Source organism: Diabrotica undecimpunctata, chromosome 6, assembly GCF_040954645.1.
Source record: "Diabrotica undecimpunctata isolate CICGRU chromosome 6, icDiaUnde3, whole genome shotgun sequence".
In the NCBI taxonomy this organism is placed as follows: Eukaryota; Metazoa; Arthropoda; class Insecta; order Coleoptera; family Chrysomelidae; genus Diabrotica; species Diabrotica undecimpunctata.
In genome coordinates this window covers 18,691,596-18,709,199 of record NC_092808.1, presented here as the reverse complement: position 1 = coordinate 18,709,199, position 17,604 = coordinate 18,691,596, and the positions used below count along the sequence as shown (strand labels likewise).

Here is a 17,604-nt window from a genome sequence, read left to right as displayed (position 1 = left end):
TTTTTAGTTTCTTGTGGTGTAACGAGTCCGTCACTTCAATAATCATTTAAACATTTTTAAATAAAATTTTTAAATCCATATCCCCTTAATATTTCTTAATTTTAAATTTCTAAGTTGATATTAAACAGCGACCCCAGCGGCTGTTTTAGGCAGATCTTCTTATCCGACTATTAAGAATTAGCGCGCATTCTGCTCTTAACTCTGGACAGAGGAGGTTCCTTGAACTAAAAGCTAAATCGAAATATTGCTGTTGATGGAAGGGATATTGTGCAGACTACATCGTATAAGTACTTAGGGCATTAAATTCTGTTGGGCAGAGATAACCAGACATGTGAGCTACCACGTCGCATAGGATTAGCCTGGGCAGCGTTTGGTAAATTAAACTATGTATTTAAATTAGATCTACCCATATGCCTCAAAAGAAAAAGCGACCAATGTGTGTTACCTGTACTCACTTATAGAGAGGAAACATTAACACTCACAAAAAGGGTAGTGAATAAGATTCGCGTGACTCAGATGGCTATGGAGCGCCAGATGTTGGGTGTCTCTCTGAAAGACCGGATCCCAAACGAAGAAATACGTTGTAGAACAAAAACAACAGACGCTATGGAAAAAATCACGTCGTTAAAATGAAATTGAGCAGGACACGTCGCCAGATTATCAGACAACCGATGGACAAAACATATTTTAGAGTGGAGACTAAGAAAAGAAGCATACAGAACAGAGGACGTCCACAAACTAGATGGACTAACGACCTGAAGCGTGTTAGCAATAACTGGATGTAAGCCACCCAAGACAGAGACAGATGTAAAAGAGCTAAGGGAGACCTATGTCCAATAGTGGGTGCATACAGGTTGATGATGATGAATGTTTCAGCCCTATTAGCACATTTCCGCTTAATACACATTTTGTCATGTGATTGATCGAGTATGCTTATCTAGAGTTAAGTTGTATTCGGATCCAGGTTTCGGACACTGTTTTTGGGCATTGACTTCTTGGCATTGCCATACTGGCCTAGAGACTATCTTAGGGCTCTTAAGAGCCCTTATAGCTGCTTAACTCTCTCTATATATGTGACATATACTTTATATTACAATAAACTTTAGTACCGAACTCATTATAACCGGGGCATTGATTTCCAGGATGAGCTCATTCACCTAATAAAATATTTATTAAGTTGTGTTAATATTTTCCTCGTTATTTACAGTACTAACACGTAACGCTCAGTATGTAATTCAACAAAATTAGGAAATGTTTCAGCGAAACAACGATGGCACAGAGCAAATACGTAAAATGCTTTAACGCACCATATACGCGTTAACTTCGCTTGTGCCTTATATATAACATTGTGCTTTTGCTTAATTACAACCCTGTAGTACGAACGTAAGCCTAGTTTATTTTCCCTAAGAGCTATCAATGGCGCATTTACATAACCACAACAACAAACAACGATGCCAAGATGAATCTCTCTTTGTGAAGTTTACATCAACAGAACACACATTTCAACATTCGCGTTTGTTAAAGGAATTCTCGTCTGTTGCACACAAATGAAAAGCAAGCGGGAAAAGGACCAGTTATAACTAAGTTTAATTAGTAGCAGAAAATATGATCCTTCATCCACATACTCTACAGTTTTGTATTGTCTATTGATATTTTCATAGAGATTACGTAGTGTTGAATTATAATCAGCACTGTGCACGGTAATTTGATTTTGTGAGCGAGATTGCGGGACAAAACATTGTTGAGGAAAATTAGATTACCACTAGAGCCTTATTTTACAATTCTTAGAATAAGTTAACATTTGAAAACTATTCTGCTAGTCGCAGTTATTGCCGACGTGACAGACAAGACGAGAAGCTGGGGTTCGTTCGAAAAAATTCCCATGAGATATTTTTGGATAATCTCTTTCATGACACGCTCAAAAAGTCGCCCATGCGAAAAGTTGTCCCATTCTAAAATAAATTTTTTTAAACAAATTGTAAAAATCAACTTTTTCGGATCGGATAAACTCGTTCATATTTCTTTGGATCATTCTGAACAAAAAATGTGTTTTACAATTTTTCTCTAGAGTTGATCGTTCAAGCTACTAAACACTACTTTGTGCTACTTTTATGGTAGCTCTACTTCAGTGAGTTCTTATGTCTATTTAGTATGATATTTAATTCTTGTAGAATATATTATAATGTAAGCTTCCCAAATAAACATTATTATTATTATTGTAAAGGCGTGCATTGTTTTTCAAGGATTCTTTAACGAACACAAAGAAAATGACTTCGAAGGAAATGATATGGAAGCTATGGGTTCCATAGAAGATAAAATCCCGCTAAAATGTGGAAAGCTGGAGGTCATGACTTCAACCACAGATATGTGAATTCCCTTACAATTGGAGTACGTTTAGAAAATAATTTAAAATAAAAATTTTTCTCTGTAAAAAACATCAAGGTGGTCCTGTTCCCGGAAATAAAAAACCTTCATTGGAATTAAATAAGTTAAAAAATTAAACCCGATAAAAAATTTAATTAATTTAAAATTAAATTTTTAACTTAATTAACTAAATTTTTAAATTAACTAAATTAAATTAATTAAGTTAAAAATATTTAGGATAACCGATTTTTACATACCTCGTGCTCCAGTATATTTTAGTAGTAACGATATAGCTGGTTCTTTTCCATCCTTTTCTTGATAATATCCTACCCAGTTCTACTTCAGCTCTAGTACCTATAAAAAAATTCTAAATTAAAGCATATTTTTGGATAGTTTTTCGAATAGGATTATATGTATTTCTAAAATAACTATAAACGAACCTAAATTAATTGTCTCATCGGATATTTTTCCTAATAGTCTACATTTCCATAAGTACATGATTTAGTAAATTAAATAAATAAAGATGTTACAGATTTCCTCCTCTTCTTCTTCATGTCTGCGCATGCAGATATGCTTGGTAAAATGTTTAGTAATCTCTATAAAAAAGCAGTAATATTGTAATAATTCTCTCTATAACTCTATCGATTAAAAATAAAAAGATGTTAATAACTGATAATGCCACATCCAGACACAGTAAATTAAATAGTTCATTGTGAATTGGTTTCCCAACAACGACATCTGGCATCACCACCAAAAGGTGTAAATAGTCTACATGTGGACAAGGAAAATAAGCTGAGAAAGGTCAAGGCTCAACTAAGATTGTATAGTCAATGACGGTGATGATTTAAGAAGACTGTGATATAGAGTACAAAGCACCCTACGACTCTGTAAATAGAAGAGAAATGTTCAAAGCAATGAAAGAGCTAGGGATACCGAAACAGTTGGTAAATTTAAGAAAACTAACTCTTGAAAAAGTTGAATGTAAAGTAGGAATCAAGGGGGAACTGTCTGAACCTTTTAAAACAAATAATGGGCTGGAATCAGATCAAAACCATCACGCAAGAAACAACCAAAAGGTATAAAACTATTAGTAAACTCAAACAACAATGGATACAATCTTGAGACCGATGGAAAACAATTTATTATTGTTATGGGAAATAAGCCACAATTTCACTTTAAAATAAAGTATCGAAACATTATCGAAACAATATAGAAACCTAAAAGCAAACTTATTTTCAAGTAAAATTGTGGCCTATTTTCAAGAAAAATAGTTCACAAAATCGAGTAGGTACACAAAAACAAGATCGATAAGTAAATTAGAAGGAAAATCCTGGATGCAAAAGAAAAATGGTATAGCACAAATGTCTTGAAATAGAAAAATCGCAAAAAAATAACGAAACTTTTAATATGTACAAAAAGGTGCAAGAAATAACGAGATCATATAGGTCAGTTGCAAGTAGTCTGCTTGACAAACAAGGCATATAGTCAATGAACAAGACAAACTGGAGAGGTACAAAAAAAATTAATGCTAAACAATGTAGCGATCATCGTACTAACAGTCTGATGAGCCATGCACTAAAATTTTTTTGAAAATACTGCATTTGAGAATTTACAGGTCAAGCGCCCACGACTCATTTATTTTAAAATACCGGTTAAAAACTAGTGAAAAATTAGTTCCAAGCTGATCACCTCGTGAGCGAATCCCCGTGCATTTACACTGCACGGTTTCAGACCGTAGTTTTAAAACAGTTGCGTCGTGGGCGCTTTCCCTAATCGAAAAACAGTTTCGTTTCAGAAAAAACCTTGGAGCCGAAGAAGCATTATTCAGTTTGCAGGTCATAGTTCAAAGATGTAGGGATATAGAACGATCGGTATATATGTGTTTTGTAGACTTCGAGAAGGCCTTTGACCGGGTCACCCACGATAAACTGATAGGTGTCTTGCAACATGATGGCCAAGACCTCCAACGTATTATCAAATACGCTGGTACATTGTCATCAAACATACGAATTGGTCAGAATACGACGGAAGCAGTAAAGATTCGACGTGAAGTGAGGCAAGAGTGTATTTTATCGCCTCTACTTTTTAATATCTACTTCAAATTTATCTTTAAAGAATCCTTAGATGGAGCTAGACTGGAATATAAACAGAGAAATAGGAATACGCATTGAAAAAGCCTAAGCAGCCTTCTATATGGAGAGCTGGATCCTTACAAAGACTCCAAAGAGGAAATTGGAGGCCCTTGAGATGTGTATCTACAGACAAATATTACGGATAAGTTAGGTTGATCAAATAATAAATGAAATAGTTTTATACGGAATGAAAACGAGCACGATGCATATCTATGTTTGAAGGTTTGATTAGACAGGTTGCATTGTGTTTAGTTTTTGCGATTAAATAATCGCGCGACAACAAATCGCAAGTGGGGGGCTAGCCTAACAAACTATTATTATTGAGCGTGGTAAAAGAAGAACAAGGGTCACAAAGTGGCTTTACAAAATTCCTTTTAATAGTAATGATCAATAACCGTTTATGCTCAAATAATTCTTTTCTCTCTCTATTTATAAACATATAAAATCCCATTAAAAACAGAGTACCTATTAAAAAAAATCCTACAGTCAACACTCACAAATGTTGTGCCTATTTCGAGGTCTACTAAAACATTTTTTAACGAATTGTATTTTATTGTAAATAATAAAAACAAACACCATTGTGTTTGTTGAGGCTCAAACACTACACAATATGTTAAACTGACGCATCCCTGTTGGCAAATTGGAATCGATTACTGTAGCTATTTGTGTACAAACAAAAAAATGCAAGGTAAGATAAAAAGGTACAGTGATATTAATAGTGTTATATATATATATATATATATATATATATATATATATATATATATATATATATAAAACAGACCAGTAAGTTAAAATAAGATAGTTGATTGCAAAAATTAGATCATTAGAATAGTTTAGAGTCGACTATATATTGCCAAAAGTTCGTTCGTTATTGCACAATTTGTTAACATGAGTTCATAACGGTAATTTAAAATGTCACTGTCAAATAAAATAAACTATTTACCTGAATGAGCCTCTGACAAATCAAAGACGTTAATTCCGCTTTCCACAGCCAAAACGATTATTTGTTCCGCCTGTTCTTCAGTTAAATTTGGACTAAACGTAGGCCACGTGCCTGTAAAAGAAAATCAGTTATAGGTAGACAATTTCAACTACAACAGAAATCGACGAAATGCTTTTTCTTCAAATTTTCAAAAACATATTACACGAATATAAATTATTATGAACGCAGCTTATTTGGAATTGACTAACTATTTATCGATGTACATTTACTATTTATATGTACAAATATATATATATATATATATATATATATATATATATATATATATATACAGATTCGGCAAATTTTCAACTACCGTATACGTTATTCAGTATGTGGAACAAAGATAACACTTAATTGTTTGAATAGAAGTGAGAGGCAGTCATCATCTCGACGGAGTAGGTATGACTTTTAAACAGTGTTGCTATTATTTCTGTTACATATTTCCTTCTAAATTTTAGTCCGATGCATGAGTCTAAAATAATATTTAAATCCACTACAGTTCATTGTAGAATAAAAATTAATATTGTCCCAAAAAAATTCAAATAAAGTAGCCACGTAATTGTTATTTTCTAATCGATTTTATCAATTACTTTATTAGTTAACAAAGAACAGTGATTTAAGTAATTTATGTGTGGCAACAAAGCATTATTCCCCTGAAGAGTTTGAAATTTTAAGCAACGCCTTCTTTTACAGTGCGAAGCGGCATAAAAATACACCGATGACCGACAGTAATTATCGGACGTTGATGGGGTGTAGTTCTTTGCATACAATTATTTCGTCGCCAACTTTCCGTCAGTAAATCTTTAAGAAAAACTCAAACACTTATAGGAATTCGAGTTTTAAATGTAATTTTTGTAGATTTTTAGCTCTGGTAGCTAGGAAATAAAACAATAATTAACTTAACAAACATTAACTAAATATAAATATTATTTTTATAAGAAAAAAACCAATCAAAAAAATTATTCTAAATAATTAAAATTAAAGGCATTTTAAAAAAATCTCTAACCAATTAAATGTTCAAACAAACCACCATTTTAAGCTAAACAAAATCCGAATCTATCAATTAAAGCAAGTCTTATTGCATTTAGCTGATTTGGTTGTACTCGACTACAAAGTTGAACAATTTTTTCTTACAATTCTGCTAAATTGGTGGCTCGTTCGAAATCATGCCGATATAATTTTGATTTTAGCATTCCTAAGAAATAAAATACCAAAGGTGCTAAATCTGGTGATCTAGGGGGCCATTTTATTGTTCCTCGTGTAGAAATTATTCGTCCAGGAAATGTTTGTTCCAAATAATTTGTAACTTCGATTGCATTATGGGCAACCATCCTGTTGAAACCAAACATCATCGAAGTTGACCGCAAGGTTTCGAACAGCTGGAATAATCTGATTGCGTAATAAATCTAGATACTTTCGCCCATTCAGATTTCCCGTAATAAAAAATGGACCAATTATATTATCGTTATAAATGCCAGTCCACACATTTAATTTCTTTGGGAATTGTGTTTTCACAGCAATACTCAAATGTTTCTTTTCCCTAGACCAATTGCGGACGACAGATGGATTATGACGTTTATGGATTGTGAATGAAGATTCATCGGAAAACATTTTTTAAAAAGTTATTGTTTTTAAAAAGCAGCAATAAATAACTGTATTATTTCTACAATAGAATGGTTCCCATAATACCATTTTACCATTTGAATCTTTTCTTTTTGAAAATACAGTAGAAGCTCGATAGGTCAAACCTCAATAAATTAAAAACCTCTATAACTTCAAAAAATTATATGTTCCCTTCCCATCGGAGCCCAAAACCTCTACAACTTAAAATACACAATCTCGATAACTTAAATAAATAATATCAATATTGGCCCTCAGTAACTTAAAGAAATGTTTTCACAATCCCTATAACATAAAATTGTTTACCAATGACAGCTGAACAGCTTACTGTATCATAAGTTTTGATCACTGTTCTAGAAACATCGATTTAGGTACTGTGTGATACCTTGCTTAAAATGAGTTCAAAAAGAAAATTAACAACGCTAACATATGCTGATAAATTAAAAGCTATAGAAGCAGTGAAAAATGGATTCAAAAGAAAAGAAGTTGCGGCTCTGTTTGGAATACACGAGAGTACATTATCAATCATCATAAAAAAGAAACCGAACTATTGAAAAAACAAGAATCAGAAGACAAAAATTGCCAAATTCCCTAATTTGGAACAGTGTTTGTTTACGTGGTTAAAACAATATCGAAACAAAAACATCAGTATCAGTGGACCCATACTGAAAGAAAAGGCTATAGAGTTCGCTAATTCACTAAAAATCGATAATTTTAAAGCCAGCAATGGCTGGTTAGAGAATTTCAATAAACGAATGATTTAGCCTTAAAAAAATGTGCGACGAAAGTACGAGCGTAAGCAAATCAGTCTGCCAAGAATGGAAATCTGACTTGCATAATTTAGTGAATAATTATGATCCCAATGATGTTTTTAATGCTGATGAAACTGGTCTGTTTTTTAAATGTCTTCCCGAAAAAACATTAACATTCAATGTTACGTTCCAAATTTAAAGTAAAAAGTCCCACCTCTATTTTATCAAAATTTAAATAATTCAGGACGTGTAAGAGCGGTTGCCTATAATATATTATAAGCAAGGTGGCGAAAATAAAATTAGTAATTTTCAAATAGGGGTAATGTCTGGCAAATTGTGCTGAAGTTAAGGGAACACGTCCTCTTTTTTGTGAAGAAACTAATTTAGATCGTTCTTTCTAGAGTTATCTTGGAAGAATTGGGATCATAAAATTGAAATTTTTGAATCTCGGTATTATTCGGTGACCTCCGTGTGTCAAGTTGTCAAGTGTTCGGAAAGACGACGGAAAGAAAGTGATTCCAGGTTTGACGGTGTAACTGAAAGGTTGGGCTAGATTAAAAACGGCATTTTGTTTTTTGCTTTTGCTGCTGTTCCATGTGGGATCTGGACTAGTCCGAACCGTGTGGATATTCAAGGGGATTTGCTGCCTTCGTGGAAGGGTTTTTTTTTTGGAATATCCACAATTTCGCTAAAAAAAGCGGATCTACAGTACACGTGAATACCGGGAGTCGTATTTAGATCAAGAAATTAGCCTTAATCACGAGTCCAAATAGCCGGCTACGCTTCGGTCCAATTTGGGATATTTCAAACCCCTAATCTGGCTAAGAAGGGTGAGTGTTAGAACATTTCGTTTTTAATTAATTAAAAAGTTGTAGTTATTTTTTTTATCCCATCTCTAAAAAGCTATTCACATTTTTATCAGTTTTCATACATTCAAGTTCGGAGACAAGTTTTTTTTTGTATTGCTCCATTATCGCCAAAAGGCAGATAAACAAAGTGTTAAAATCAATATATTTATTTCCAAATAATTATTTTAGACACAGATGGTAATTAATGTTTTCTTGCTTCAGGGTTGGTTGGTTTGTTTGTTTTTTTCTGCTTCTTCTTCTTCGTATTTTTCCGTCTGGCTGTAATTTTCAACTTTTCAACATTGTCACACAAGTCTATGTACATCGGCAATCGTATGGGATTTTGGATTGAAGACACGCTGAACTATAACTGGAATTCCACGCGGTGAAGTATATGAAAATTCGAGGTATGGATCGATAATTAATTTTCAACGGAAGATTTAAGCACCGTCTAATTTGGTTTGCGGAATACAATAGTTTTTTTTAAAGATTATTTGCTGTTAGTTTTTATTTTCATATTTACAAATACTTTACAGATTTTTTTTAAAGATAATTTGCGGTTTATTTTATTAATTCAATATTTACACATACCTATTTTAATTTTGTAAACTGCGTCTAAGGGGGGGTTATATATATTTGAGATTTATTTTTTTTATATTATTTTCTGCGCACGCACTTGAGCTCACGTGGTGTCCTATTTGCGTTAATTATTTTTTTTGTTTGGTATTGAACCGCACACCCCTTAGCGTCCGGTACTTTTTATACGTCTTACCTTTCATTTTGTTCTGTTAAATAGAAATAACTTATGAATTTTTGTTAGGCAAGTAGAAGCCGCATGTTTATATTATTTTTTTATTAAGCCTATGGTAAAGTTAAATAATATTGTAATATGTAGTATGTATGTATTTATTTTCAACTATCTTGGGAATCTATTTATTAAAATTGACTAAATTCTAATCTGACAATTTCATTTATTTTTTTTTATTTATTCAGGTTGTATACTGTTACTTAGTATTTTAGTAGTAAACCTATTGGTAAGTTGGTGGTTTATTGAATAATAACGTAGGGAAGGCTGTGGGCCAATTTACCTGGCGCCCCTGATATAACTTCGGATTTTTTTGTTTTGTGGACCGCACGACCATCTCCACTGTTTTGTCTAGCCGCGAGCCATTCCCAGACTGTCACCGTATAGTACTTTTCTTTCCGGGTGTACGTCTGATTTATATTTGGTACATTTTATAATTTTTTTTATATAGATTCGGTTTTGTACGCCACATATTTTGGCGCCCAACGTGGGGCCCTTAATTAATTAACCTTTTTTTGTCAACCCCTTGTGTAGATTCCTTTTAATTAGTTAACCTAACGTGTTTGGGCTTTAATTGACTAACTTTGATTTATTTACTTTACCACTGGTTTTGCACTTAGTAGTAGTCTTAGAACTTCGTGTTTAGTGGAAGTGTATGCCAAGAAGTGCTTACTAGTTTTTTTTTTGTGTGACGTGAAGTTGGAAGAAGCCAAAAATGGAACTTAAAAGAAGATACTTTGAAGTGGTGTTGTGGAACTTAGAAGAATTATGGATATATTAGGACTTTGAAATATTTCTATTTCAGTTGGAGTTCAAATTTATTTTTTTGAGAAGTTGGACTTCGAAATTCTACATTGTGGTTTAACTTACTTATATTAGGGAATGTAAAATCTTTTTTTGAGATTATGTTGTGACTTGTAATTTGTTCTGAAACAATGAAATTTTGAAAATCTTTTGTGAAATTTTATAGATTGAATAAAGCGACTATTACTTTTATTTTGCTTTTGGTTTGCTCCCATTAATAAAATAAACTGTACCTGTGTGTTAATATTTTTACTTATATCTTGATTTTGTTTGAATATTTGCTCCTTTCGGTTGATACATTTTTTTTTAAATTTTGAACTTTGGCAAGATGGTGCGAAAACTTGTACCCAACTACTTAAGGAAAGAGGAACTGGAATATGAACTCAAAATTCGTGGAGTGTCTACTGGCACTGTTGAGTCTATGAGGTCTAGTCTGTCTGATGCACTTAGTCGTGAGGCAGCAAATGAAAGCTTTAGATATCCTGAGCACCCATTCACCTTTTCACAGGATAAAACTGCAATCGAGACTAAACTTGCGGAGCTGAATACGGCTGTTGGAAAGTTTGCCGGAACTCCTACTTGTGCTGAGTCCTTGAGATTGCGGACACAGATTAACCATGTCTTGGGGAGAATTGATCTTATGGCATTGCCAACAGGTGATGATGCAGACGCAGCCCAGGTTGTTAAGTCAGACTTTCTTGCTGAGATTTTGAAGTTGTCACAGGATTTACATGATAAGCAGCATCCAATCGGATCTGGTTCGGTACCAGTAGCGCTCGATGTGATTTCGGTTTTAAATCAGTCTTTTCAGGCAGGGGTAGGACAAGTTCATGCTTCTTCTCCTGGAGCGATGTCACAAGCTGGTAATAATGTTTTTTCAGGGTCTGTCTCTAGTTTTTCTTCTGGGATGATACTTCCTCATAAATGGGGAATAGAAAAGTTTTCAGGTTCTGCTAGGGGTATGTCTATTTCTGCATTTTTTGAGATGGTGAATGAATTGAGTCTCGCTCGTCATGTACCAGATAGTATACTTTTGGAATCAGGTATAGATTTATTTTCGGATAAAGCCTATCAGTTTTATAAAGATGTTCGTCTACGTGTAGGGAGTTGGGCTGAATTAGTTGAAGAGTTTCGTAGGGAGTACCTGTCAGCTCACCATGGGGAAGCGCTTTTTGAAGAGCTTCGGAGGAGAACTCAGCATTCGTCTGAGACTATTGGAGTTTACTTGGCAATAATGAATAGTTACTTTAATCGCTTGCGTTGTCATGTTCCAGAGGAAGTTAAATTGTCTATAGTTATTAGGAATTTGCATCCGTTCTATCAAGATAGATTACGTGATCCTTTGCCAGCTACCTTGGAGGAACTTCGTGTTCTATGTCGCAGTATGGAGGAAAGACGTGATTGTATTAGGAACTATGTTGAACCGAATAGTAGGAAAATGAATACTTTGGAAAAGGACCTAGCTTATATCAGTGTGGATGCTGAAAGTTGTAGTAGTGTTAGTGAGGGTCCTGTTGTTTCATCCGAATCGGAGTCCGCTAGAGGAAAGTTTAGGACTTTAATCTGTTATCGTTGTAATCAGTCAGGCCATAAGGCAGTAGGGTGTCTAATGAAGAAGGAGGCTGTTCACTGTTTTAAGTGTAAGAAAGAAGGGTTTACAGTCAGAACTTGTCCTTCGTGTAATTCGGGAAACGGAAGGAAGCGCACCTAACTGGTCGAAGAGGTGTTGCCGACGTTGACTCGACCAACCTACGTCCTATTTTAGACTTTATTTTACATCATTCCGAAGGAGATGAACGTCCATATTTGAAAGTTAAAGTCTTAGGAAAGGAAATTTTGGGATTATTGGATTCTGGTGCTTCAAAGACCATTGTAGGAAGAACTGGTTGGAAATTTTTACAAAACTTGGGTTTAGAGTTGGATACTTCGAAGAAGACCGTTTGTAGAGTGGCGAATGGTCAGATGTGTGAATCGTTGGGGGAATGTTTAGTACCTTTCATGGTTAGGGATCGCTTGCGTGTCTTGCCAGTATTAGTTATTTTGGACGTACCGCACATTCTGATTTTAGGATCTGATTTTTGGCGTGTTATGGGTATCGTTCCAGATTTGAGGCATAACGAATGGTATTTTTCGGACGCTCCAGCAATGATAGGTTCAGTGGATCATCTCCGAGGTCAAACTATTTTGACCGATGCAGAGAAGTCGCAATTGGATGAAGTTATTAATAGAAGTCGTGAACTAATGGGCACTTCTCTTGGTTGTACTGATGTCACTGAGCATGTGATTGTTTGTAAATCTGCACCCATAAAACAACGTTACTATCCTGTAGCCCCAGTAATCCAAAGCCATATTGATAAAGAGCTAGAAGATATGTTGGCGAAAGGAGTAGTGGAGCGATCGAATAGTGCTTGGTCGTCCCCGATTCTCTTGGTGAAGAAAAAGGTTCCAGAAGGTGAAGAACCAAAATGGAGGTTCTGCGTAGACTATCGAAAGCTTAATGCCGTAACAGAGAGGGATGGCTACCCATTACCGTACATCTCTAATATTTTAAATAAATTGAAGAACGCGCATTATCTTTCCACCATAGACATTAAGTCGGCGTATTGGCAGGTACCTGTTGCTAAGGCTTCCAGGCCTTATACTGCTTTTACGGTTCCTGGTCGAGGTCTTTTTCAGTTTTGCAGAATGCCTTTTGGATTACATAATGCCCCGGCTACATGGCAGAGGTTGATAGATCGTGTCCTCGGTCCGGAGTTGGAACCCTATGTTTTTACTTACTTGGATGACGTGGTCATCGTGACAAAGTCTATTGAAGAACATGTAAGGATCTTAGAGGAAGTCTTTAGACGCTTGAGAGAAGCTAAGTTAACCGTTAGCTGGGATAAATGTCAATTTTGTAGACCGGAACTAAAGTATTTGGGTCATGTGGTTGATAGGAATGGACTACATGTTGATGGTGATAAGGTCAAGGCTATGCTACGTATCCCAACACCCACATCCGTCAAGGAAGTTCGTAGCATCATAGGCACATTTTCCTGGTATCGACGATTTATTCCTTCCTTTGCGACACTACTAGCTCCAATTACAGCGATATTGAAGAAAGGAAGAAAATTCAATTGGACCCCGAGTTGTGAAGAATCTTTTCAGAAAATAAAAGAATGTCTAGTTTCTGCTCCGATACTTAATTGTCCTGACTACAATTTGCCTTTTGTTGTCCAATGTGATGCCTCAGGATATGGAGTGGGCGCCGTGTTATTGCAGCCAGGCCCGGATGGTGACGAAGTAATTAGTTTCCTGAGCAGATCACTAACGCGTCAAGAAAGGAATTTTTCCACGACGGAACGGGAATGTTTAGCTGTGTTATGGGCAGTCGAAAAACTGCGTCCTTATTTGGAGGGTGTTCCGTTTACGGTCGTGACTGATCACGCATCCCTCGTATGGCTTCAAAATTTGAAGGATCCTACTGGAAGATTAGCTCGATGGGCGGTAAGATTGCAACAATATGACTTTAAGATTGTGCATCGGAAAGGAAAAGAACATGTTGTCCCCGATTTGTTATCTCGGTCAGTTCCCGTGCTTGATATGGTTGAAGAGGTTGTACCGCTTCCTAGTGGTGATAGTTGGTATGATAAACTTTGTAGAAAAATCGAGTCTAATCCCTTGAAGTATCCTCAGTGGAGAATGTCTGGTGGCAAACTTTATAAATACATCCGTCCCAGTCATGGATTTTTGGTCGAGGAAGCGGACAATTGGAAGGAAGTCGTTCCTAAGGGTCAACGATTGGAAGTGCTGAAGTTGTGTCATGATAGTCCTTTAGCAGGTCATATGGGGATCCTGAAAACTTATAAGCGTATTAACGAGAAGTATTTTTGGCCGAAACTGCGGAGTGATGTGTCTCGTTACGTTGGACGTTGCTCACTGTGTGCCATGCATAAGGTGGAACAAGGTAAGCCCAAAGGCTTTATGACTCCTCAACCTAAAGCTACTCAACCATGGGAGATAGTAGCAACCGATCTTATGGGACCTTTCCCAAGATCAACTCAAGGCTATAAGTTTATCTTAGTGGTAATGGATGTGTTTAGTAAATTTTCTTTGGTATTTCCGTTGCGATCCTCAAAAGCCGTGCATGTCGTTAAGAAAATAGAAGAAGAAGTTTTTCTCGTATTTGGAGTTCCACGTCTGTTACTATGTGATAATGGTGTCCAGTATACTTCGGGTATTTTCAAGAAAATGATGGAAACCTATGGTGTCTCAGTTCGTTATAATGCGTTGTATCATCCACAGTGCAATCCATCTGAACGCTATAACCGAACCCTTAAAACAATGATGGCAACTTATATAGCTGACAACCATAGGAAGTGGGATGAAAATTTGGCCAAACTAGCATGTGCTACGCGCACTGCATACCACGAGTCGACTGGTCAAGATCCCTACTTCATAAATTTCGGTCGGAAGATGGTAGTGGATGGACGAGATTTTTCCCGAAAGGACAAACTCGGAGACCCGGAGGACGAAGTAGCTAAAATGGGATATAATCGATCGCGTGGACTCCAGGAATTATTTGTTGATGTTAGAAAACGTTTAGATAAAGCTTCGGCTAAGTGTGAGAAGACCTATAATCTACGGAGACGTCCAGAGGAATTTCAGCCCCATCAGTCAGTATGGCGGAGAAATTTTGTGTTGTCAGATGCCGCTAAATATTTCACGAAAAAGTTAGCTCCTAGATGGATAGGACCCTACTTCGTGAAGAAGAAAGTTTCCCCCTGGACATATAGTTTAGAGGATGAAAATGGCAAGGATCAAGGTATTTGGAATATTAAGGATTTAAGGATTAGTAACCCGACTGGTGATCCCGATAGGATTTAGGTCGGAGTAGAACGGACTAGCAAAGTTTTGTCTAGTCTAAGTAAATTCTTCTGAAATTGGTTGTATTTATTTTTTTTTTGTTGTGTCCGTGAAGGATGACTGAGTGTTGGCTATGATCGGTTCTTAGGATGTATTTGGATGGTCAACCGATTCGTTTTTTTTGTGTTAGGTAGCCAATACGAAGTCGTAGGGTTGCGGTAGCCTTAATTTCTTTTGATTTATGGAATTGAATGTCACTTAGGTTTGGTCAGAAATATGTTGTCTTCGATGATATGGCGTTGGGATTTGTTTTGATGTTAGTAAGCCATTCTATTTAATTGGGATTTTTTCGAAGCCACATAATTATGTTTTGGTGAATCTTGTTGGATAATAGCTTAGTTTTGGATGATTCACTAAATTTCGTTGTATACGGATTTAAATTCTGGAAGACCTATCTCATTTTTATTTTAATGAACAATTGGAATTACACTACTGTTTCGGTAGATGTTTCTCGCAGTATCAGTAAGAGTGGAATGGTGGAGAGTTTCTTATGGACTCATGTTATGCGAGGTATAGTGAAGTACTAGCGATGCCCCAGAGCTGGGACGTCGCGAATAAGGGCAACATCCAGTAACCGACCAAATCAGTGTTGTCAGATTGACGTTGGAATTTGAAACTATTCTACTTGATCTCATACGATGAGAGATGACTGTTGTGTGGAAGTGGAGTAAGTGTTGTAAGTAAGTTGTTGCTTTGTGCGTGTGGTTTGAGATTGGTATGTCTTTCGTTGTCCAAGTACTTGCGCATGGTGAAGACGGTGTGGATGATGATTGTGTGGATTGTGTGGACTTCGCTCAGAGTTTAGGTAGTGTGTCGCTAGCGCGAGGGAAAATTTTCTTCGTCTAGTTTTTCCTCGTAAATTTTCCTCTGGGAAAGGGAGGTGTTGTTACGTTCCAAATTTAAAGTAAAAAGTCCCACCTCTATTTTATCAAAATTTAAATAATTCAGGACGTGTAAGAGCGGTTGCCTATAATATATTATAAGCAAGGTGGCGAAAATAAAATTAGTAATTTTCAAATAGGGGTAATGTCTGGCAAATTGTGCTGAAGTTAAGGGAACACGTCCTCTTTTTTGTGAAGAAACTAATTTAGATCGTTCTTTCTAGAGTTATCTTGGAAGAATTGGGATCATAAAATTGAAATTTTTGAATCTCGGTATTATTCGGTGACCTCCGTGTGTCAAGTTGTCAAGTGTTCGGAAAGACGACGGAAAGAAAGTGATTCCAGGTTTGACGGTGTAACTGAAAGGTTGGGCTAGATTAAAAACGGCATTTTGTTTTTTGCTTTTGCTGCTGTTCCATGTGGGATCTGGACTAGTCCGAACCGTGTGGATATTCAAGGGGATTTGCTGCCTTCGTGGAAGGGTTTTTTTTTTGGAATATCCACAATTTCGCTAAAAAAAGCGGATCTACAGTACACGTGAATACCGGGAGTCGTATTTAGATCAAGAAATTAGCCTTAATCACGAGTCCAAATAGCCGGCTACGCTTCGGTCCAATTTGGGATATTTCAAACCCCTAATCTGGCTAAGAAGGGTGAGTGTTAGAACATTTCGTTTTTAATTAATTAAAAAGTTGTAGTTATTTTTTTTATCCCATCTCTAAAAAGCTATTCACATTTTTATCAGTTTTCATACATTCAAGTTCGGAGACAAGTTTTTTTTTGTATTGCTCCATTATCGCCAAAAGGCAGATAAACAAAGTGTTAAAATCAATATATTTATTTCCAAATAATTATTTTAGACACAGATGGTAATTAATGTTTTCTTGCTTCAGGGTTGGTTGGTTTGTTTGTTTTTTTCTGCTTCTTCTTCTTCGTATTTTTCCGTCTGGCTGTAATTTTCAACTTTTCAACATTGTCACACAAGTCTATGTACATCGGCAATCGTATGGGATTTTGGATTGAAGACACGCTGAACTATAACTGGAATTCCACGCGGTGAAGTATATGAAAATTCGAGGTATGGATCGATAATTAATTTTCAACGGAAGATTTAAGCACCGTCTAATTTGGTTTGCGGAATACAATAGTTTTTTTTAAAGATTATTTGCTGTTAGTTTTTATTTTCATATTTACAAATACTTTACAGATTTTTTTTAAAGATAATTTGCGGTTTATTTTATTAATTCAATATTTACACATACCTATTTTAATTTTGTAAACTGCGTCTAAGGGGGGGTTATATATATTTGAGATTTATTTTTTTTATATTATTTTCTGCGCACGCACTTGAGCTCACGTGGTGTCCTATTTGCGTTAATTATTTTTTTTGTTTGGTATTGAACCGCACACCCCTTAGCGTCCGGTACTTTTTATACGTCTTACCTTTCATTTTGTTCTGTTAAATAGAAATAACTTATGAATTTTTGTTAGGCAAGTAGAAGCCG

The 17,604-nt window shown here is 35.7% G+C and overlaps 1 protein-coding gene across 2 annotated transcripts in view; it reads right to left on the bottom strand.

The window, feature by feature from the left end:
- The window catches only part of Hk (potassium voltage-gated channel subfamily A regulatory beta subunit hyperkinetic), a 398,149-nt gene that overhangs the window by 67,487 nt on the left and 313,058 nt on the right, over positions 1–17,604 (bottom strand). For both annotated transcript variants that reach the window (XM_072534383.1, XM_072534384.1), the window contains 2 exons: positions 5,443–5,553; positions 2,622–2,718 (listed from right to left, as the gene is read on the bottom strand). In XM_072534383.1, the coding sequence (XP_072390484.1) occupies positions 2,622–2,718; positions 5,443–5,553 (208 nt within the window). The remainder of the gene's footprint in view (positions 1–2,621; positions 2,719–5,442; positions 5,554–17,604) is intronic.